This window comes from Myotis lucifugus, unplaced genomic scaffold (assembly GCF_000147115.1).
Source record: "Myotis lucifugus unplaced genomic scaffold, Myoluc2.0 scaffold_10, whole genome shotgun sequence".
Lineage (NCBI taxonomy): Eukaryota > Metazoa > Chordata > Mammalia > Chiroptera > Vespertilionidae > Myotis > Myotis lucifugus.
In genome coordinates this window covers 3179206-3202291 of record NW_005871058.1, presented here as the reverse complement: position 1 = coordinate 3202291, position 23086 = coordinate 3179206, and the positions used below count along the sequence as shown (strand labels likewise).

Here is a 23086-nt window from a genome sequence, read left to right as displayed (position 1 = left end):
TCTCCCTAGAACAGCCACTTATAGGTTTTAAGAGCTCATTACATGGTCACTGAAGGAATACATGAGCCAATAACCCGTAGGCTTGAGTTATAAAGAACATACATCTAGATTGAATGAATTCTGAGTTCTTTCATTCAGTCACTAAAATATTTATTAAAGTACTGTGTTAGGCACTGGAAGGTGAAGGAACAAAAACTAATTCGTGATCCCTACCCTTAAATAGCTTAAAGCTTAATATATGTCAGATACGTAAATAAATAATTCATAGTTTGACTAATTATAATCAGATTATCCCTGTTCTGTAGCTTAAAAAGAGAATAAAACCCTTTCTCAGAACTGACAGAAATAACAGTCTCAAAACAAAAGTATACAGAATGAATGAATAAGCAAATGAACAAGCAGATGGAGAAATAAGAAACTAAATACCAAACTAGTAAAGCTTTTTTTGGGTCTCAAGCAAGGTGGTATATCATGTAAATGAGAGTTTCATTATTCTACTACATCTCCTCTCATTTTCCTTAAATGTCATTCTCACTATAAATGCTAATTGGTTTAGCATCTATAACAGATTAATCTGGTGTAGAATAATCCTATAACACAATCCATGCTAAAAAAAAAAAATCTTTGTTTTTAAGCTTTATAGATAATGGAACTTCTGAATTGATCTAGCCCACTAGTCTGCACAGACGAGACCGATACTGGCCCAGAACACACGGTACAACCTCTCCCTATTTTTTCAGCCAGCATCCAAAACTGGTCAGTGTTTGTGCCTTACAGGTTGTTAAACAGTTTTAATGCCATGTTTGACTGGCAATTCTCTCAATTTTAGAACAACAGGCAGGGTTTTCAAGAAAAAACATCAGCCCAGGCCAGGAAGCGTCACGGGTTCGATTCCCAGTCAAGGGCATGAACCTGGGTCTGATCAGGGCGTGTGCAGGAGGAAGACAATGTGTCTCTCTCACATCAATGTTTCTCTCTCTCCCCTTCCCTCTGACCCTCCCTTAAACTCTGTCTAAAAAAGCAATGGGAAAAATTACCCTCAGGTGAGGATTAACCAAAAAAAAAGAAGTAAAAAGGTCATAACTATATTACATTCCTCCTCTTCTAAAAGTCTGAAAATACCAGTTACCAATTGGGCCAGCACAAAGAATCCACCGGTTGAACTGATTCTGTCTCTGAATAACACCTTAACTCATGACAATGTATACTGCAGCTGCACTGAGATATCTGATGCTGCAACTGAGTTGATCTCCATTCCTCGTGACATGAGTGACACAGAGCTGGGTTGGAACCCAAGCTCCATTGGGTTCTATCTACACCAGTGGTTCTCAACCTTCTGGCCCTTTAAATACAGTTCCTCATGCTGTGACCCAACCATAAATTTATTTTCATTGCTACTTCATAACTGTAATGTTGCTACTGTTATGAATCGTAATGTAAATATCTGATATGCAGGATGGTCTTAGGCGACCCCTGTGAAAGGGTCGTTCGACTGCCAAAGGGGTCTCGACCCACAGGTTGAGAACCGCTGATCTACATGGCCTTAAACAAGATGTTAAAGCTATTTTAAGGCCAAAGATCATATGGGACTTTAACCAGATGCAAATGTGGAATATGTTACAGGTTTACTATGAGAATTGATAAGGAGATGATAAATCTATGAGACTAGCATATTCTAGGTGCTCAATGAAAACTAGCATTCCCTTTATTCTAATATAAATTTACTGAGCAAAATTATCTAACTCTGTTCTCTCTTTTTGCTTCATTTTCTTTAACTCCCTCTACTCTATCAACACTTCATTCTTTCATTTATTCACAGTTACAAAGAGCACAAGCCACTGCCTCTCCCACAACATCACCCAAACATCTCTGGAATCCATAGTGTAAAGTAGAAGTCATGGTTCCAAATTGGCCTTCACTCTGAAAACACTAATCTGCCTTTGTTTTAAATTGTTTCCCCCTACCCCCATTTCTGATCATTTCCTGGCACTAGGGAAAGAAAAAAGGCTTGTGATCCAGGCAACATGGCTTCCAAACCCACCTATGTTGCTTACTGGCTTAGTCAAGCTACTAACTTGGTGTAGTTATTAAATTCTCTGGGTCCCAATGTCCTGTAAACCAATACATATGTGGCAATGAGCACAGTGGCCTAGCACATAATAGATGCTCTAAAAATGATTTAATATTTCTCAGCACTGAGGTTGCTAACCAAACCCCTGTTCTCAGCCAACAATTGCTCTCAAAGCTATAGTCCAAAAAACATGTACCAAACTATGTAACAAAAAGATATACAAAGTCCAAAGTCTGCCTTGTTCCGTGGTTATTCATTTAGTTACTCAACAAATAATTTTTTGGAATGCTGTACATGTTCTAGGCATAAGACAATAACACTGTACAGGACTTTAAAATTTAACTAAGCCAAGGTTTCAGGCCTGAAGGAGTTCAGGGACGAGTGGGAAGGCAAACATGTGAACAAATCATTACAATGCAGTATTTGAAGTGCTAAAAACAGGTGTGTACAAGATACAGGAATGCACAGAAGACAGAGAGCAGGCAAAGCTTTCCAAAGAGATGACTATGCTGGAATGAGACTACAAGGATGAACAGAGCATCACTGAGCACACGAGGGAAAGATGGGCATTCCAAGGGGAGCAATAGCAGGAAATCTATGAGCCTGCTGACAACACCAAGTTGTTCTACGGTTGGAGGACACTGTTGTAGAGGATTAGCAGGAAATGAGGCAGGAAGGAAGGAGCCAAATCACAAAAGACCTCAAATAACACTCCAATGAGTTTGGACTAAGCACTAGAGAGCCACAAATTTCTAAGTCAGAAAGTAACGTGTTTTAGAACAATTCCTTAACGGCAGAGGAAGGAATGAGTTGGGAGGGCTGATACTGGAAGTGGTGGTACTGAATGGATGTAAGTGGGAAGGAAGGATGCTCTAGGGTTTCTAGCTTAGATGAATGGCACACTGCAGTCCCACTAACGCAAAGGAGCCATACAAGAAGCAGAGCAAACTGTGTAAAATAATGAACATTTCGACTTTAATATCTCCATTGAGGAGGTGACGTTCGATAGGCCACTGGGAGTAACATGTCTAGAGTACAGGAGAGAGGACTAAATTAGAAATCTATATTTAGGATAGATATTAAGAATCATAACTTTTCTTAAAACCCAGAAACATACTTTTTAAAAGAAATGTAATTTCTTTGGACTTCTCTCCCAACTTCAATTGAAAAGATTACAAATTAAAAACCGTAATTTATTGTCCATTGCATAGATGTTAAATTTTAACATAAAAAAAGAAAAGGTATCAATATATTTAATGAAAAAATATAAACTTTTACCAAAGTATTTTATATTCATTTATTTATCAGTTTTCTTAAGCAGTCTACTAACTAATAATACATTTCCAAAATACTGTTTCATGACCAAAAAAAAAAAAATACAGTATGCTTCATCTTCTGAATAAACAGCATGTTTAATTTCCTGAGTAAACATTACTCATACTTGACATTGAACTGAGTCCAAAGTCACTGACGGAGTTAAGAAATTTCTAAAATCCCAGGAGCCATAAACCTCACCCAGAGAATTTAGTCAAGAGCTTATTATAAAGGACTGAAAGTCAATGTCATACCAAAATTTTAAATAACATCATGCATCCCTCTATTTAATAAATTATTTCAAAATCAGGTCACAATTGACAGACACACTATCCTGGGCAGACGGGAGAGAGTAGATAAGCAGGGAAATTTTCCTTTTCTCTACTGAAGCATGTCCACCAACTGTCATATCTGGAAAACAGCCAAAATGAGCACTTTATTTGCAAAAAGGAACAGAAGACTCGAAGTATTAGCAAAATGTGATGCAAAATGTGGAATGTGAAGAATTCTTTTAAGATTAATATTTACAGATGTTTGGAAATAATCTTTCTAAGACATAGATTAAAAGCACAAGTCCATCCATTTAACAGGCTCTAAAAGTAAAGGTAGAGCCCCTTGAATCCCTGGAGATAAACTTGACCCTCTTCTTTCAAGGCTGCGACCATCTCTCCAGGGTAAGGTTCCCTTTCACACTCCGAAGACAGATGGTGGACCTCAAAGATATTTACCCGAATTAGCCAATAAATTACCTTAAGGAAACCATTGTCAACCCATGTCTCTTTCTCTTAACTTTCTTTTGGTTATGTTTCCCAACCTTGCTATTCCTCTTTCACCATAGGGCATGTTCTAGTTTCCTGGCCACATGGTTTACCACCAAAAGCTGACACAGCTGAGTTGCTGAAGGAAAACAGCTGAACTTTTAATCATAGAGGAAAGAGGAAGGGAACCTAGTAATGTTAACTGGAGAAGAAACAGAAAAACCTTGAACTTCGTCTGAATCTTTATAAACTAGTAACCCTAGATTAATGTTCTCAGTGTAGATCAGGGCCCATAGTCAACTAAGGATCACCAATGGTTTCTAAATGGGTTTCTCACTGATCTAAAATAAATACACATTTCTTAAAAAAAACACACAAACACAGAGAATGGTAAGAGTCTGGATAATGTTTACAACCAATAACCAGGGAAAAGACAAGGACAGCCATTCATTTTGAGTGATTTTACTATTGAAAATGCCCCCAACAAGTATAGCATTGCTACTAACACCACTGTCACCTCGGATAAGGTGCTCAGTTGTGTCACACAATATTTTGGCTCTTTAAAGAAGTAAGGAGTAAGTTGGTGGTCTAGTTTCATTTTTCTGCATGTATCTGTCCAATTTTCCCAACACCATTTATTGAAGAGACTGTCTTGACTCCATTGTATGCTCTTGCCTCCTTTGTCAAATATTAATTGAGTATATTGGTTCGGGTCAATTTCTGGGCTCTCTATTCTATTCCATTGATCTATATGTCTGTTCTTGTGCCAGTACCAGGCAGTTTTGAGAACAATGGCTTTGTAATACAGCTTGATATCTGGTATTGAGATCCCACCTACTTTGTTCTTCTTTCTCAGAATCCCTGCAGCTATTTGGGGTCTTTTTTTATTCCAGATGAATTTTTGGAGAATTCGTTCTAGGTCTGTGAAATATGCTGTTGGTATTTTAATGGGAAGTGCGTTGAACTAGATGACCAACTTACACCATAGACAAAAATAAACTCAAAATGGATAAAGGACTTAAATGTAAGATGGGAAACCATAAAAATAATAGAGGAATCCAAAGGCAACAAAATCTCAGACATATGCCGAAGCAGTTTCTTCACCGATACAGCTCCTAGGGTATTGGAAACTAAAGAGAAAATAAACAAATGGGACTACATCAAAATAAAAAGTTTCTGCACAGCAAAAGAAACCATCAACAAAACAACAAGAAAGCCCACTGCATGGGAGAACATATTTGCCAATGTTATCACCAATAAGTGTTTAATCTCCAACATTTATAGGGAACTCATACAACTTAACAAAAGGAAGATAAACAATCCAATCAAAAAATGGGCAAAGGACCTAAATAGACACTTTTCAAAAGAGGACATTCAGAAAGCCAAGAGACATATGAAAACATGCTCAAAGTCACTAATCATCTGAGAAATGCAAATCAAAACAACAATGAGGTATCATCTCACACCTGTCAGAATGGCTATCATCAACAAATCAACAAATGACAAGTGCTGGAGAGGACGCAGAGAAAAGGGAACACTCGTGCACTGCTGGTGGGAATGCAGACTGGTGCAACCACTATGGAAGACAGCATGGAGTTTCCTCAAAAAGTTAAAAATGGAACCCCCATTTGACCCAGTGATCCCACTTCTAGGAATATATCCCAAGAAACCAGAAACACCAATCAGAAAGGATATATGCATCCCTATGTTCATAGCAGCAGAATTTACCATAGCTAAGATTTGGAAACAGCCTAAGTGCCCATCAGCAGATGAATGGATTAGAAAACTGGTACATCTACACGATGGAATACTATGCTGCTGTAAAAAAGAAGGAACTCTTACCATTTGCAACAGCATGGATGGAACTGGAGAGCATTATGCTAAGTGAAATCAGCCAGTCAATGAAAGAAAAATACCACATGATCTCACTCATTTATAGATAATAAAGACCATTATAAACTGATGAACAAAAATAGATACAAAGGCAGAGCAGCATTGAACAGACTGTCCAACTACAGCGGGAAGCCCGGGGAGGGTTGGAGAGGGGTGGGCAGTAAGAGATCAACCGAAGGACCTGTATGCATGCATATAAGCATAACCAATGGACACAAGACACTGGGGGTAGGGGAGGCCGGGGGAATGTCAAAGGGGGGAAAAAAGGAGACATATGTAATCCTCTTTGTAATACTTTAAGCAATAAAACAAAATTTAAAAAAAAAAGAAGTAAGGAAAGCATAACAACAAGAAAGTGGGAAACATAAAGGGAAGAAGGACTTATGATTTGGGTGTTTGCACATTAAGTTCACAAAATCGTCAAGGTAAAAAATATTTTTCCACATACCCCTTTTCTGAGATTTTGTCCCCTTTCCCCTCTGAACAATCAGGTTGTGCCCAAAGCGACCAGCAGCCCCGTATATGCTCCATGAGTTTGTCACCCGGATCCTTACTACCTTGATTCCCAGTCTTTCCAACTCCTGGCAGTTCAATTTCTCCTTGATTTTATGAGGTCTATATATTCCTATAAAACCCCATTTCCCCAGAGATTTTAAGATGGCGGCATAGGTAAACGCCTGTACTTGCCACCCCCCACAAATACAGAACAACCATCATCCAGAACCGCTGGAGAGCTGGCTGAATGGAAGTCCTAAAACTAGAGAAGTAAAGAAGAAAGTGCACTGAGACTGGTAGGAGGTATGGAGGCACAGAACAGGCTGGTCCGTCACCCACATGTGCTGCTTTTTTAATCAGGAGGGAGGTCGTCTCTGAAGAGGCCGCCTGGAGGAGCAATGGGTCCCAGCCTCACACAAGCCCCCCAGCCCAGGGTCCCAGAACTGGGAAAAGAAGTCCTTCCGGCAATAAGAACTATGGGCTGTAAAAACCAGTGCAGATTGGGACTTAGTGGCACAGAGGTTGCTGGAGACCCAGCTGTTTCTCTTAAAAGGCTGGCACCGCTAACTGAACTTACAAGATCCCGCTTCCTCTGAGCTCCAGTAACAGGGCGAGGCTTTGGAGAACACAGACACATGCAAGGAGGAACTGGATTGTCTGGCATCAGGGCAGGAACTCAGGGGTGGCTTTCTTCCAGACAGAGGTGCTTGCAGGGATCATTGTCCCTATTCTGTGACCTCCCTGGTCTCAGGGCTGACTGGCAGCCATTTCTGTTTGCTCCACCCTGGTGATTCCCTAAGACCCTGCCTCATCCAATTTACAACCTCACCCAAACTGTGTGCAGTGACTTTTGCATATGAATGACTTGTCCTTGCTCAGACTAAAATCTCTCAAACAAGTTGCAGCTGGGTCAGGGAGCCCCAAACCCATCAATAAAAGGCCCAAGAGCTAGCATCAACACCAGCCTGCCTTGCTTCACAGCTGGGCCTTATCTGGGCACTTCCAAACCCAATACAAAAAGGAGGAATCTGCAGATCTCTCTGTAGCTCCTGCTGGGTGGCCCCAGGCAGTGGCTGAATTTGAACCTCTCTGGAAACCCAAGAGTCAGTGTACCCAGTGGTCAGTGTCAGACCATACCAGATTACAACTCTACACATCCATAAAAACACACTCAAGGGGAAGACTCAGTGAGCACCAAAGCCCCACTGAAGCAAGTCCTGCTCCATAGGGGTGTCTCCTGCACAGCAGCTCTCCCACTGTAGTCACAGCTGGTCCTCACAGTCAATTGGCCTGGAGGTCAATTCCTCCCAATGACACCAATAGCAATCAAGTCTCAACTACAACAAGACTGTGCTCACAGCCTACAAAGCGGTGTATCTAGAGCTCCCAGCTCAGGTGACTGGGGAGGCTAAGCCACTGGGCCCTATAGAACACCTACTACACAAAGCCACTCTACCAACTCAAGGATACATAGAAGCACTATCCAATACATAGGAACAAACACAGGGAAGCAGCCAAAATGCAGACAAAGAAACATGTCATAAATGAAAGAAATGGAAGAAAACAAACTACTGGATATAGAGTTCAAAACCATGGTCATAGAAACTTCCAAAAAATGCAAAAGGACCAGTCAGAAATTAAGCATACACTGACTGAAATAAAGAATATTATACAGAGATCCAACAACAGACTAGAGGATCGCAAGAATCAAGTCAAAGATTTGAAATACGAAGAAGCAAAAATCACCCAACCGGAAAAACAAAAAGAAAAAAGAATCCAAAAATATGAAGATAGTGTAAGGAGCCTCTGGGACAACTTCAAACGTACCAACATCCAAATGATGGGGGTGCCAGAAGAAGAGAGAGAGCAAGATATTGAAAACCTAGTTGAAGAAATAATAACAGAAAACTTCCCCTATCTGGTGAAAGAAATAGACTTACAACTCCAGGAAGCACAGAGAGTCCCAAACAAGAGGAACCCAAAAAGCACCACACCAAGACACATCAACATTAAATGCCAAGGGCAAAAGACAAAGAGAGAATCTTCAAAGCAGCAAGAGAAAAGCAGTTAGTTATCTACAAGAGAGTACCCATACAACTGTCAGCTGATTTCTCAACAGAAACTATGCAGGCCAGAAGGCAGTGGAAAGAAATATTCAAAGTGATGAACAGCAAGAACCTACAACCAAGATTGCTCTACCCAGCAAAGCTATCCTTTAGAATTGAAGGTCAGATAAAGAGCTTCACAGATAAGAAAAAGCTAAAGGAGTTCATCACCACCAAACCAGTATAAGAAATGTTGAAGAGTATTCTTTAAGAAGAGGAAGAAGAAGAAAAAGAAAAAAATCAAAAATATGAAAAACGAAATGGCAACAAATACATACCTATCAACAATTAGAATCCAAAAATCAAAATAAACAAATAAGAAATCTAATAAACAGAATAAACTGGTGAATAAAATAGAATCAGAGGCATGGAAATAGAACAGATTGATGATTCTCAGAGGGAAGGAGGGTGGGAGGTGGGAAGAGATTAAACAAAGATTTTATATGCATATACTGTTATGCATTGCCTCTGGACACAGACAATAGGGTGGTGATAGCCTGGGATGGGGGAGAGGGGCAATGGGGGGAAAAAAGAGGGATATCTGTAATAATCTCAACAATAAAGATTTAAAAAAAAAAAAAACATTTACCACCCTGGCCTTTGTGGCTCAGTTGTCCCATACACCAAAAGGCTGAGGGTTCAAGTCCCGGTCAGGGCACATACCCAGATTGCGGGTTCTATCTCCAGTGGGTGTGAGGACAGGAAGCAACAGATCGATGGATGTCTCTCTCTCTCTCCCTCTTCTTCTCCCTTCCTCTCTCTCTAAAATCAATAAAAAAACAGCCCTAACCAGTTTGGCTCAGTGGATAGAGCATCAGCCTGTGGACTGAAGGGTCCCAGGTTAAATTCCGAACAAGGGCATGTACCTTGGTTGCAGGCACATCCCCAGTAGGGGCTGTACAGAAGGCAGCTGATCGATGTTTCTCTCTCATCGATGTTTCTAACTCTCTATCCCTCTCCCTTCCTCTCTGTAAAAAAATCAATAATAATAAAAAAAAAACCATGTCAAATAAAATCAATAAAAAACATATCGGGTGAGGATTATTCAAAAACAACAACCCATTTCCTTGTAAAGAGCAAGCAAGCAAGACTTCCAAGAAAAATCACAGTAGACATGGCTCTTGTACTCTTTTCCTCAACTCCTTTCTATCAGAGAAACAACATTTGAATTACATTTCTGAGAAACAGTATCACCCAGTTCCACATTCAAGAGTTTCGTTAAGATAATGAATAGATTAGGTAATATATTGGACAGATACTGTGTGGTCCCTTATTCTGCTAATGAATAAATAGTACCATAACTGCAAAGCCAAGATACAAAAAGAAATACTATGAAAAGGTCATATGTTCTTAGAGGTGCTGATGACGATAAGAAAAGGTAAGAAGGTAAGGAAAGAGGAGGAACCATGATCTCTTTAGATCCCGAGATGGTACCTTGCACATTAAGCATGTTGTTTACTAGTAAATCCAGGCCTGTTTCATTCCTTCTTAGGTAGTAAAACCAAAAATGTTATCATCTTTCCATTGAGCTTGTTTTCCCAGACCTAGAAAAGGACAGCACAACTGATAATACTGCCTGCTGCTTATTTTTTCTTAAACTTGGCATCAAACGCCAAATGGTCCTTTAAAGGACAGAATACAACTGCAATGAATGACTGTTGCAAAGCTCCCAAACCACTGTTTCCCAATTTTTTCAAATAAAAAGGGTATTTTTCAGCTATATCAAAATGCTTACTAAAGAGCTTCAAGGAAGTTTCTTTGTTTAGATTTGTTTCTAGATTTGTTTCTGGATTCCTGGTAGTAATTTAAAGTCTGGAAAATCCCCAGTATAAATTATTTACTGCCCTGGTTCCTTTAGACCAATAATGATTTTTATAAGACCTATGCAGATTGACCATATTTTAAAATATACTTGGTCAATTTCCTGACATAATGTGTCTGTGACATTTTAAAAATCATAGTGGGAATATCACGTAACAAGAAATACCTACTTGCTGAAATCTTTCTCTCTATCAAATTCTGCAAACTCAACTTCCTTGGTAAATGACAGTTACTATCTTGGTGCTTTTATAACTCTTCTTTTGCACTATCATCATCTTACTAAAATTCTTGAGAAGGCATTTCACTGACAATTACGATAAAGACTTTCAGCTAAACAGCAAAAATTATATAAAGATTTTCTGTCTCTCAGTCAATCTAGAGGCCTACTACATATCCACAACAATATACATGAAAAAAAAAAGCTCATAAAAAGAAAATGCAACATAACTATCAAATCATCACATCTTTCCTCCAAAGTGCAAGGAGAAATAGTGTCCAGAAAAAAGTGCCACATAATACCCAAGCTTTGGTCATCATCTCCGTCACCTAGAATTTTTTTTAAACCTATCTTTCATTGATTTCAGAGAGAATGGGAGAGGGAGAAATAGAAACATCAATGATGAAAGAAAATCATTGATCAGCTGCTTCCTGCACACCCCCTACCGGGGATTGAGTCGGCAACCCAGGGCATGTACCCTGACCGGGAATGGAACTATGACCTCCTGGTTCATAGGTTCAATGCTCAACCACTGAGCCATACAGGGCAGGCTGTCACTAGAATTCTTGCCCTAGCTCAGTGGTCGGCAAACTCATTAGTCAACAGAGCCAAATATCAACAGTACAACGATTGTAATTTCTTTTGAGAGCCAAATTTTTTAAACTTAAACTATATAGGTAGGTATTCAACTTTAAATTCACGGTTTTCGTCTTCCGTTTTTCTTTGCTTCTTTGTAGCCATCTCAAACAGGGCACCTAAAAAAATGTTTCATAATAATAAAGCCACCAACACAAAAGAATTACAATTCTTAAATTGATGACAAAAATACCTATAGGATTTGCAGCTGGTTGGAAAAATACAGGTAACTTTATGCTTCGAGTAGGTACTTTTGTCACCTGCGCTCGATTTGCGGACGCGACTAGCACTAACCACTGCACATGAGACTGCTGACTGACTGGCTCACTCAACTCGTGCATGAATCACTCGCGCCTCCCCCGCGCTGTGTATCCCGCAGCCCACCTGCGCCCAACCGACCGACACCCCCCCACTTCTTCTAATGCCACTTCTTCAAAATAGACTCGCCCAGGCTGAAAACTGACTTCTGCGCATGGGCCACGAAGTTTCAATCACACTGTACGTGCGCGCCCGCACGTGGTATTTTGTGGAAGAGCCACACTCAAGGGGCCAAAGAGCCACATGTGGCTCGCGAGCCGCGGTTTGCGGACCACTGCCCTAGCTGATTTGGCTCAGTGGATAAAGCATCGGCCTGTGAACTGAAGGGTCCCAGGTTTGATTCCAATCAAGGGCACACGCCCAAGTTGTGGGCTCAATCCCATTAGGGAGTGTGCAAGAGGCAGCCAATCAATGATTCTCTCTTATCATTGATGTTTCTCTCTCTCTCTCCCTCTCTCTTCCTCTCTGAATTCAATAAAAATATATTTTTAAAAAATTTAGACTTCTTAATTGCCCAACACAAGGGTATAGGCATGGCTGACTTGGAGAAATTTATCATCATCACCATCATTGTCACCATTAAATAAAAATAAGAGCGTTATGTTACTCTCCTCTTCCACTTCCTCTTCCACTCTTTTCCTTCTTCATTTCCCTCCTCTTCCTGAACAATTCTGTCCCTGAGTCCATTAAGTAGGGCAGAGAAAGATAGGCGTCCATACTAGAGGCAAGAGTGAAGTGACAGAGCCCGAGCCAGGGGAGGAGAATGTCCATATTGGGGGAACTAAGCATGGGGTGTCAGAGCTTAAGCACATTAGAGAGGGCACCCTATAGGGGTGTGCATGATATGAGAGGGTCAGAGCTCACGTAGGGTGGCAAGGGTATCCACGTGGTGGTGGCAGAAGGGAACATCCAGACATGGGGTGTCAGAGTCCAAACAGGGTGAAGAGGGCACCACATGCAAAGGTGGCCCAGTGCAGGGGTTAGACCTCAAGCAAGACAGAAAGGGTATCCCTCTGGGGATAATCTGGCGTAAGGAGGCAGAGTCAAAAAAGGGCAAGAGGGTGTCTGTGTAGGAGACTTGTCCTTGCTCATAATGTTCACTTTCATCACTTGTTTACGATAATGTCCATCAGGCTTCATATACAATTGCTTTTTCCCTTTGCACTGGCTATTTTGTGGAGAGGAACATTTAAACTATGTGAATATCCCATTCTTATTAATTTTGGTACTTAAACTGTCCCAGACTTTGCGAGTTCAAGCCCCTTCAGGCTGGCTTTGTAGAGTCATTCTTTGAGCATTTTTTTTTTTTGGCATTTTCTCTGCTTCAGTCCTAGATCAGTCATTTTACCAAGAAACCAGAGTTCCTTTTATCGAAAAATGGTCATTAAGGACTAAGATTTGGGTACTAGTTATGCCCATCAGTGAAAACAATATATTCACACACACAAATACACGTTTATATCTACATTTATTGAAAGCAATGATTCGTCCATCTCCACAGGCAGGATTCATTTTTGTTTCTCCCTTCCTATATTTGTAATTTCCTTCTCCAATGGTGAGAAACTTGGGTTCTGTTCTCCTTAGTACGTACACTTATTTGCTACATCCTGCCACAGATAACCAATCCTCTCCATCCGCCACTCAGGCTTTGCCACCATGCTAGGCTGAGATGCCCTTCCCCCAGACTGTCAGTCTGGTAAACTCCTATTCATCTAACAAGATTCAAGAATCACCTCCTCTTTGAAGTGTCCCCTGATTATTCCTCTCAGATAAAAGGTATCTCCTTGCTCCTCATGTTCCTGTAGCATTGTTTGGTACTTGCATTACAGCAAATACCATGTATATTTTTTAAGTCTTTTATTTTTATTGAATTCATTGGGATGACATTGGTTAATAAAATTATATAGGCTTCAGATGCACAATTCTATAATAGATCATCTGCATATTGAATTGTGTGATCACCACCCCCAGTCAAGTCTCCTTCCTGTATCACAGTGTATTTTAAATCTTTGTTGACATATCTGTCCAATTATTCTACAAGTACTAGAGGGTATAGAGAGATGATCTGATTCAATTTTAGGATCCACATGGTACTCAATAAATACTAGTTAAAATAAATAGTAATCGTTCTTTGTTATCACTGTCCTTAGCTCAGTTCCCTATAAAATCCTGGCTGACGTTGATTAGTTGGATAGTAGTCGGTTCATTGAGTAATAAATTTTGGTTTTACTACACAGCATAAAACATATCACTGGAAAAACTTGCAGGAGATTGTTTTAGCATTGTTCCTAATTCTTCATGTTCTCTGATAGGTCCTCAAAGTTTCCATGGACCTTCAGAGTGAGAGACCACTCTGTTCACTAGCCAAAGCAAGCCCACGGGAAGCAACTCTGTCCTGGGCTGCCCCACTGCTGGCGTTTATCATTCCTGCTGCTCACCTCCGATACACTCCCACTCACTCCCATGTCTCCACACTAGCAGTAAAACAGCTATACAAAACAGGGAGACTTCTGTAAGTAAATATAGCAGTGTTTCAGTATTTTCAAAACGCAAGATACTATATTTAGCCTACTCGTGATACATAAAACATTTCAAATGCAGATTAGGAACTACAGGTATCAAACAGAGACGCCAAGTGGCTAAACAGTAATTAAGGCACAAACAAAAGAGGAAAGAAAACTGTAATGTGGAAGAATGGTAACTGGGGTCCGGGGGTCAGAACTTCCAATGCCTTCCTTGTGACGTGAAACATAGGTTTATGCAATAACTAGACACTGAAGTCAACCTGCAACATGAAATTTTTTTTAAAAAAGCAAGAAAATGCATTTAAAAGAATTTGAATCTCAAACCACATTAGGTATTAAAGCTCTTGTACAACTGCACTCCATATCTTTGTCACCTGTGATCATATCATAAACATAAACACCTAAGGAATAACTTCTTCTGCAAACAGGCAAACAACATGCCATTTGCTGATATCCGAGATGTGTAGATAGTATAACAAATACCCAATAAAAAGACTACAAAAGTAGCAAAACGGCTTTTCCAGCACCAGCCCCTATGTTATCCCATTTCTCATGTCTCCAATGAGAAGGAAGGATAAATGACCACCTTTTCCAACCCCCTCTCGAAAATCTGGCAAAATCGCAAAATCGACTCCCCTCAACTCCCTCCTACAAGAGCTCCCAAGATTAACTAGTTTAGTCTAAAGTTATGTTTCCTCTTTAAATGAAAATGTTAAAAGAGCTTCCTCTTCCTAAATGCATATATCAATCAACCACACTTCAGTATGAATTAACTGTCAGCTCCCACAAATAGTTTATGGTGGTTGTGTAAAGCTGGAAAGAAGTGAGGACACGGAGTCCATGAGGTTAGAAATTAACATTGAGGGAGGCAGGAAACTAGAGATGATGAAAGCAAACTCTGTAAACTCAGTTTTGAGGGTTCAATATCCGTTCTTCTTAATCTACTTCTCACTACACAGCCCATTCCCGCTCTACTCCTCACACAAAACCTGCTTTCCCTTAGGAGAGGAACAGTTGGCACAAAAACTAGAGCCAGGGTGAACTTGTAGCAATTAGAATGGAGATGAGGCTTTCTTTCTAGAAAACTATTTGGGCAGGAAGAGTCAGAGGAAATATGGTGTGGGGAACAGAAATATCAAGCAGGCAGAGAGAAATGAGGTTGGCTGTTTATGCTCACATCCATCACTCAAGATTTGTTCAAAGAACGGTGACAAGTCTAGGCCGATTGTTTCAGCTCACTTAACTAGAAGTAATTAACCACTTTAAATAAAGCTGCCCTCACAACATACTGGAACCCAGATAACTCCATAGCACAACTGAAGCAAAGTTCAATTTTCAGGCAGATTCATGAAGACATCCTGTTAAATGAATCACACAATTTCGTCCGGCTGGTGTTGCTCAATGGTGGAGCATCAGACATGAACTAGGACAGTGATGGCGAACCTTTTGAGCTCGGCGTGTCAGCACTTTGAAAAACCCTAACTTAACTCTGGTGCCGTGTCACATATAGAAATTTTTTGATATTTGCAACCATAGTAAAACAAAGACTTATATTTTTGATATTTATTTTATATATTTAAATGCCACTTAACAAAGAAAAATCAACCAAAAAATGAGTTTGCGTGTCATCTCTGACACACGTGTCATAGGTTCGCCATCACTGAACTAGGAGGTCACAGATCAATTCCCAGTCAGGGCACATGCTAGGGTTGTGGACTCGATCCCTGGTGGGAAGTGAGCAGGAGGCAGCCAATCGATGTTTCTCTCTCATCGATGTTACTATCTCTCTATCCCTCTCCCTTCCTCTCTCTAAAATCAACAAAAATATATTTTAAAAAATAAAATAAATAAATCACACCATTTCAGTCCTCACCCAGACTGAACACAGATTTAGAGACCACTTGCTGTCCTGTTCATGCGAAAAAAGAAAACTGGACTCTACGGAGAGTCCCTGGGTCTGTGTTACACAAGGAAGTTCTCCGGGTTTTCACCTGGCATTGTGCCTCTGCCCGCCATATGGTTCACAGGACCGTGTCATCACGTACATAAGAACGAAGTGGAACACAGATGAATCTTCTGTGCAAATTCTGCTTTTCCAGATATAAAATATTCTCTCATATCAACCTATGATGAATCACCAACTCATCGTATTTTAATAAAACCATGCTGCAAAATGTTCAAAATGGAAACCAAAGGCAGACGAAATATGCATTAAATGTTAAATACCTTCAAGTTCTGAAGGTTGAAATTAGTCTTTTCTAATCTTTGACTTGAATTATATAGTCAGCTTCCATTTCTAGTTAAATACGGAAGAATGTTCTATAACAGGCTACTTGAAAGAATTTTTCAAAACGACCCCAAATGCATAATTAAGTAAACTCTTTCATTCTACAACTGATCTAATCATATTGTGTTTACCATTACGTGAGGGGTTAAATGGCTAAAGTTGGTAGACACGCTACTGAATATTGTAAGCTTCTGCATTAACATCAGTGAAGACCTGCTCCACCCTTCTGTCGACTGTAAGGAACCGCTGAGACACACAAGGTATTGGACGATGTAAGAATGGACAAGGTGCGTAGTAGTCACCGGCCGGTTGTCCTAATTCCCTGCTACACATCAGCCTCACCGTTTTGAAGAGGGAGCTGAAAACCCTGCTTAGGAGAGAAAGAGGTCAATACCAAAATTCCCTCTCTCCCTCCTCACTCCCCATCATGCAGCTGGCACTGTTCGTGCTGGCAGACACAGCTCCCTGAACATAATGGTGCAATCACCGCTTCAAACATCATTACTATCTAAAATAGATAACCCACTTGCAAGTTGACTATTTTTATAGATACAACATTTTCATGCCGTTTCACTGCTCTATTTGTGATTTATTCCACTTAACCGATGCAGTTTCCCTGGAAGTATCTTATATCAGAGCCTCCATAACCACAGTTGTTCAAATAGTTGTGGAAATTACAATGCTTCCAAGTTGCCTCTTATCTTCTTGTACTCGTCAACAAAAACTTCATGAACTGGATCCTGAATCTAAAAAAAAAGAATTTATAAGCTATCTGGTTTATATGTGTTTGGTGACCAGAAGGTTTTTTTCCTCCACTTACTGAGCTATTTTTTCCCATAGGGATCTTGAGGACTGGATTCTTGATGTTCAACAAGAACTTATTGAACACATATTATTAAGATACACTTTCACTAATGGCTCCTTGAGGCATTAAGAAAATCAAGTAAATCTGAGGCATTCACAAACTTTTTAGTGCTTTATTCAAATACAAATAACTCAATCTAGACACACTAAAAAAGAAATAATTTAATATACATTTTCAAAGGGAATTATTCCTATTTGGATTAAAAGGCAGTTGTACCAAAGGAAGAGACTTCAAAAGGCATTGCAGCTCTCATGAAAGATATGTTAAATACAATGAAATTTCACATATATTATGGACGAGGAAAAAGGAGGGAGGCAACTCAATTTCATTTCTGTGGTGAGCTCTGAGGAGCTCAGGTTTCTTCAAGGATGAAAGGGGGTGGTGAGGAGTATAGCTGAAAACAAACACAAAACCAGGCGTATATACTTGTCCTGGGAAAATGCTAATGTCTCTTTCAGCTAAGTTTGAAAAACAGAAGGGAGGTATAAAAGTTCACTGCTATGGCAGCTAATGTAACCTTGAGCTCTGACAGAGGAACAGTAAAAAAATCATGGATGGTTTTAGACCACAAGAGAATTTCCTGTGACATTGAACAATGCCAAGAATCCGATTCTTCCCAACTTCTAGTTTGCTTCTATCTTCCCTGGTGAGAATAATTTCCAAACTAGAAAGGATAAACAAATAACGTAAGGAGATTACTGACGTTCTAAACAGACAGAGATCCTAAGAGACACTTAGCTGCTTCAAATGAGTGTAAGTACCCAGACCCAGAAGAATGAGACGCATCAGTATTAAGCATCATCAATGGCTTACATTCGGAAACAAGCTATAATAGTAAACAAGCTATAATAAAGTAGCCTGATTTGGATGGAATTTGTTGACTTACCACTAAAGGGGTAATCAAAGGAAAGCCATAACCAAAAGATAGTGTAAATTTAAAAAGGCAGTGGATAAAGTACTCCTCCATATTATTCTCACAGGTATATTGGAAAGAAGTAGCTGACAGTTCTGTTAAGTGGCTTCAATGGTGGCAGAAACACCACCCATAAAGGCTGCTACTTTTACATTTGTGCTAAGCCAAAGAGAGGTTCTTTAGAGATCCACCATGGTGTGTTGAATTCCAGTTATAGAAAACATGCTTACTACATCTACAGATGATGCAGAGAAGTGACTCTGTTGGAAGACAGACTTAAGAGACACGAAGATCTAGATAGATTATAAATATAGGCTAAAGCAAATAAGATGAGATGTAATAGGAATAATTTAAGTTCAAGCAACACATTTACACGTACCACAGAGGGAAAGCATGGCTCCACCTGTCATGGAAAAAAGAATACCTAGAAGTTTTGAGTATCTGCTCAATGTGAACCAATGCCATTATACCGCCTAGAAAAACTTGACCTGTATTAAGGTAGGTTTTAGATCAACAATAATAATAATGTGATAGTTTCATTGTATCATGTTTTAAATAGCTGCTGTTTTGTTTTCATTTTTATAATATGTGTCCATTGTAGAATCCTGGAAAATGCACATAAGGGAGAAGAAAATAGCGATCACCCACAATTCCACCACTCAAAAATGAATACAGTTTACATTGTGGTGTTGATCATTCCAGACTTCTTAATGCACCTTATAAATGTTCACACACTTATTTTTTTTTCTTAAAAAAAGTAGGATCGTACTACACATGCTATTTTGTAACCTGTTTCTTTGGTTTTGCTTTTTTAATTCAACAGTACATCGAGTCCCAATGTATTCTACGTTGGTCTAATGACAGCTAGCGCATTTTGTCCACTTCTCGCTACACTTTGAGAGTCATTGCAAGCTTTGAGAATATACAAAGAAAGAAAAATAGAGCAGTAAAAAGTATGAAAATCTAAGTTCACCTAATCTGTAATGCCACATGACAAAAAGTTGCTGGAAATACGGTACTTCCATGAAAAAAATATAGAAGTTTTATAAGAAAACAAAATAGCTAAATGCATGCATCTTAAGAACTGTCCTGGCAGATGAATTAAACTAATACCAACTGCTGGAAATTAAAGGGAAGTGGATTTCAACTCAATAAAATGAATTTTTTAAATAATTAGAGCTTTCAAAAATGGAACAGATCTAGTCACTGGAGGGCTTCACAGGGCTGGAGTAACTCACTGGTAAAGGATGTTAGAGGTAATTCCTCTAAGTGAGATGCTGAATTAAAAGGCCCCATTCTATTTGACGATTCTGTGATTCTAATGGAAAACCTACTACAGAAATTTACTCCCAGTCCATAGTCATTAAGGTCTTAAGAAATAGAGTCCAGTGCTTTAGAGATGCATGAGAAATTCCAATAACACTAATGGTGAACACCAATGTGCTAAATGACGTGCATTCATTGCTTAACATCTCATTTAATCCTTACAACAACCCTGTATGGTAGGTGCTATTGCTATTCCCACTTTATAGAAGAGGACAGTAAGGCTTGGAGCAATTTTATTTATATTTATTCAAGGTCATTCTTACTTTTGCTGAAAAGTTCAGCTGTCACCCAAGAATACCTGACTCCCCATCATAATAGCCACTGCTCCCTTAGTAGGCAATATGTAATCAAAAGCATCTTCACACAATTTCTTAACTGGTGATCCCTCAAAGGGCAGTGATGAGATTTTTTTTAATTAGAAAAAAATTTAAGGTATTTTTATTAAATTATGCATAGCAAAAAAATATTCAGATACACCTTAAACTTTTGAAAATAAAACATTCAATGAATAACACACAAGATGTAGTGGAGCAAATCTGAATCACATTACTTCCATCTTTGCCAGTACTAATTATGGGACCTTGGGCAAGTTCTTGGTCTTCCTATCTCTTTGGTCCTTCATCTGTGAAATGAGGATCGGCCACTTAAGGTTGACATAGAATTGAATGAGACAACACACGTAAGCATTTCACATAGGATCGGACACTACTATTACACAACACAAGCAATAAATGGTGGGGAGAGACAACCCTATTCCACAATTCATTCCAAAATATTTTAAAATTTTGAAGGGTCATCATGTTTGAAGTGGAGAGGGTCACATTTTCCATTATCCTATAAATAAATTTCTGATGACAATCATTTATGAAATAAAGTGACAACTAAATAAACCGTGCCTTCTCTCAGGAATTCCATTTTATGCAAATGATCACCCGAAGAATACAAGTTCAACTCCCATTTTCTTCAAAGACACTGTTTTAGTTGTTTATTCAGTATGAGGTAGAAAAGTGCACGTTTAAAGGTCACTGGGTTTGATTCTGATTTTTACAACTTGGTTCACACTGCTCTAATGAGCATGTTTTTTTAGTTTCATTGTTTTCTACGTGCATTCTTGTTGTAGAGTTACTGCTACTACCTCTGAAAAACAGCAAAATAGAAAACCTCTCATTCAAGAGGTACATTGTGGGTCACAATTTTGAGATTTAATGTTTACTAACATTAAATAGTTGGTATTATATTCCTAAAATTTGACATCTATTCTTTCTAAAAATGGCACAAACTACAGCGGAGGGTTGGGGGGTGGGTAAGAGATCAACCGAAGGACTTGTATGCATGCATATAAGCATAACCAATAGACACAAGACACTGGCGGGTATGGGAGGCTAGGGGAAGGTCAAGGGGAGAAAAAGAAAGGAGACATATATAATACTCTTTGTAATACTTTAAGCAATAAAACAATTTTAAAAATGGCACAACTGAGAAAGTATTTCATAGATATCTGCTGATCCCAAAAACAGGCTTTTTTTTTAACTATCTCAATGAAATTAACTGGAGTTCTTCCTGTTCTCAAAGAACTCTTTAATGTTATTCCACAGGAACTGATTATTTTTAGAAACCTATTTTAACCACATAGGTTTCTAGCCATATTCAATGTTATAACTGATACATCACTCTGGCAAAAATTTATTTTACCCGCAACTTAAAACTGTAACCAGATAACTGCTTTTGTATACATTATCTGTGACTAAGGGCACTTACTGGAGCTATAATCTAAAATATGTACACATTATCCACTTGTGTATGGAAGTGAAAATTATTTAACAAGGGAGTATACACAGGAGTCATCACTTCTAAGACCTACTGAAAAAACATGTCCCACAAACATTCGTTGTTCTGAAGTGAACTGTCATTCCAATAAAATGTCACTGTCAACAAGTATAGATGTTCACTTACGAAGCTTTTTTGAATCCCAGCAACTATTTTCCAACCAAATTCATTTCACTGTAACACGAATGTTTTCATTTACCCTATTAGCCAGGACTGCAATTAACTGCATTGTCTGACCACTACAACATATGAGAACTGTATTTAGAAAACACTGTTATCGTCCAAAAGTTTGTTTTAAGCACATGTTAGGAGTAGCACAGAACAGCTTTTTAAAACCATGGAAATCACTTGGGCTTTTAAATTTTTTTTTTATAAGTACAGCTGAGTTGCCTAAGAGATGGGGTAAAGATATGAATAATGCCTCCCAGAATATCCAGGATACGTGGAAAGGCCATGATTTTAGAAACTAAAGAGCTTTCCTTGAATTTTATCTAGTGACTACTCTCCAGGCGTCCTTCCTCCCAACTGATCTCATTTGCCCATCAATTCAACTTTTGCCTTCTGCAAGAGAAGGCAGCGGCAGCCAAAGGCTGTGGCTTTTGCAGGGTAATTGCAAAACTAAGTCAACAGTTTTTTAAATGTGTAAATGATCCCTGCTATTTCTAAAGCACGGCTTGCTGAATAAAGACCTTGACATTTTTTTAAAATGTCATCCTAGAAAGATTCTCCAAGCGGTATCAGCCTCACCTGAAACATCTGCACTTTAAAAGGCCTCTACCATGTTCCAAATACAGTAAGTATCCCAATCCTGAGATATAAAATAACTAAGTTTCCACTCAGCTATATCCAGGTAACAAAGTACTGCTGGGCTGCCTCATCAAGTTCTATCCACACCCTGTACTGATGCCATCTCACCGAAGGCTCACTTTCTTCATCCTGTGGGCTCATAACCCACAGCAGAGCAAATGCCTTCTGCAAGAGCAGGTAGCGGCAACCCAAGGCTGTGGCTTTTGCAGGGGTAATTGCATTCACGCTATAGCTTCTCTGCCAATCTCATTTAAATAGATACACACGCACACAACAAGGCTGGGTTCGAGGCTGAAGCTGGAGAATAAACACGGATGGAGAGCAGGCGGAACACCCATTTCCTTCCAGCAACACTAGCCCATGTCCAAGTTCTGCACCACGGCTCTGAGAAAAGTAGCTACTGGCGCATTGATGGAAGGCTATTCTAAAATTACTCCAAGAATCCGAGGCGTCCATCTGACCGGGAGGCTCGCGCAGGCTCCTCTCCATCCACACACACTGTGGTCCCTGTCTAATTTAAGAATGAACCGCTGGCCGCCAGCAGGTGCCGTTACCCCGAGGAGCAGCGCGTACCCATCACCCTGCTTCAGGAGGGAGGCAATCCCGGAGCGGGCGCCCGTCCTTACCTGAGCAGATTCGACAGGGGCAGGGGTCCGGATCCACCACCCAGGATCCCTCCTTTCCTGCCAGACAGGAGTTTCTCCACCAGAGCCACGTTGCCCGTGCGAGCCGCTTCCAGCAGCTCCTGGTCCTTCCCCATAGTCTCTTCCCGACTCCTTGGCGGAGTCCTTTCCCCCTCCGGGCCCTTCTCCCCGCCCACCCCCCACTCCCCCAAAATGCAGGGCCCTCCCCGACCCACCCTAGAGAGCAGGTCACCACTGGAGTTAAATAGTCGTAAAATATAGCAT

The 23086-nt window shown here is 39.8% G+C and overlaps 1 protein-coding gene across 5 annotated transcripts in view; it reads right to left on the bottom strand.

Annotated features, from left to right (window-relative positions):
* The window catches only part of ANKS1B (ankyrin repeat and sterile alpha motif domain containing 1B), a 787939-nt gene extending 764993 nt beyond the window's left edge, over nt 1-22946 (bottom strand). For all 5 annotated transcript variants that reach the window (XM_014451548.2, XM_006084103.3, XM_023749887.1 and 2 more), the window contains exon 1: nt 22805-22946. In XM_014451548.2, the coding sequence (XP_014307034.1) occupies nt 22805-22938 (134 nt within the window). In that variant the 5' untranslated portion in view covers nt 22939-22946. The remainder of the gene's footprint in view (nt 1-22804) is intronic.
* Between the last annotated feature and the right edge of the window lie 140 nt (nt 22947-23086).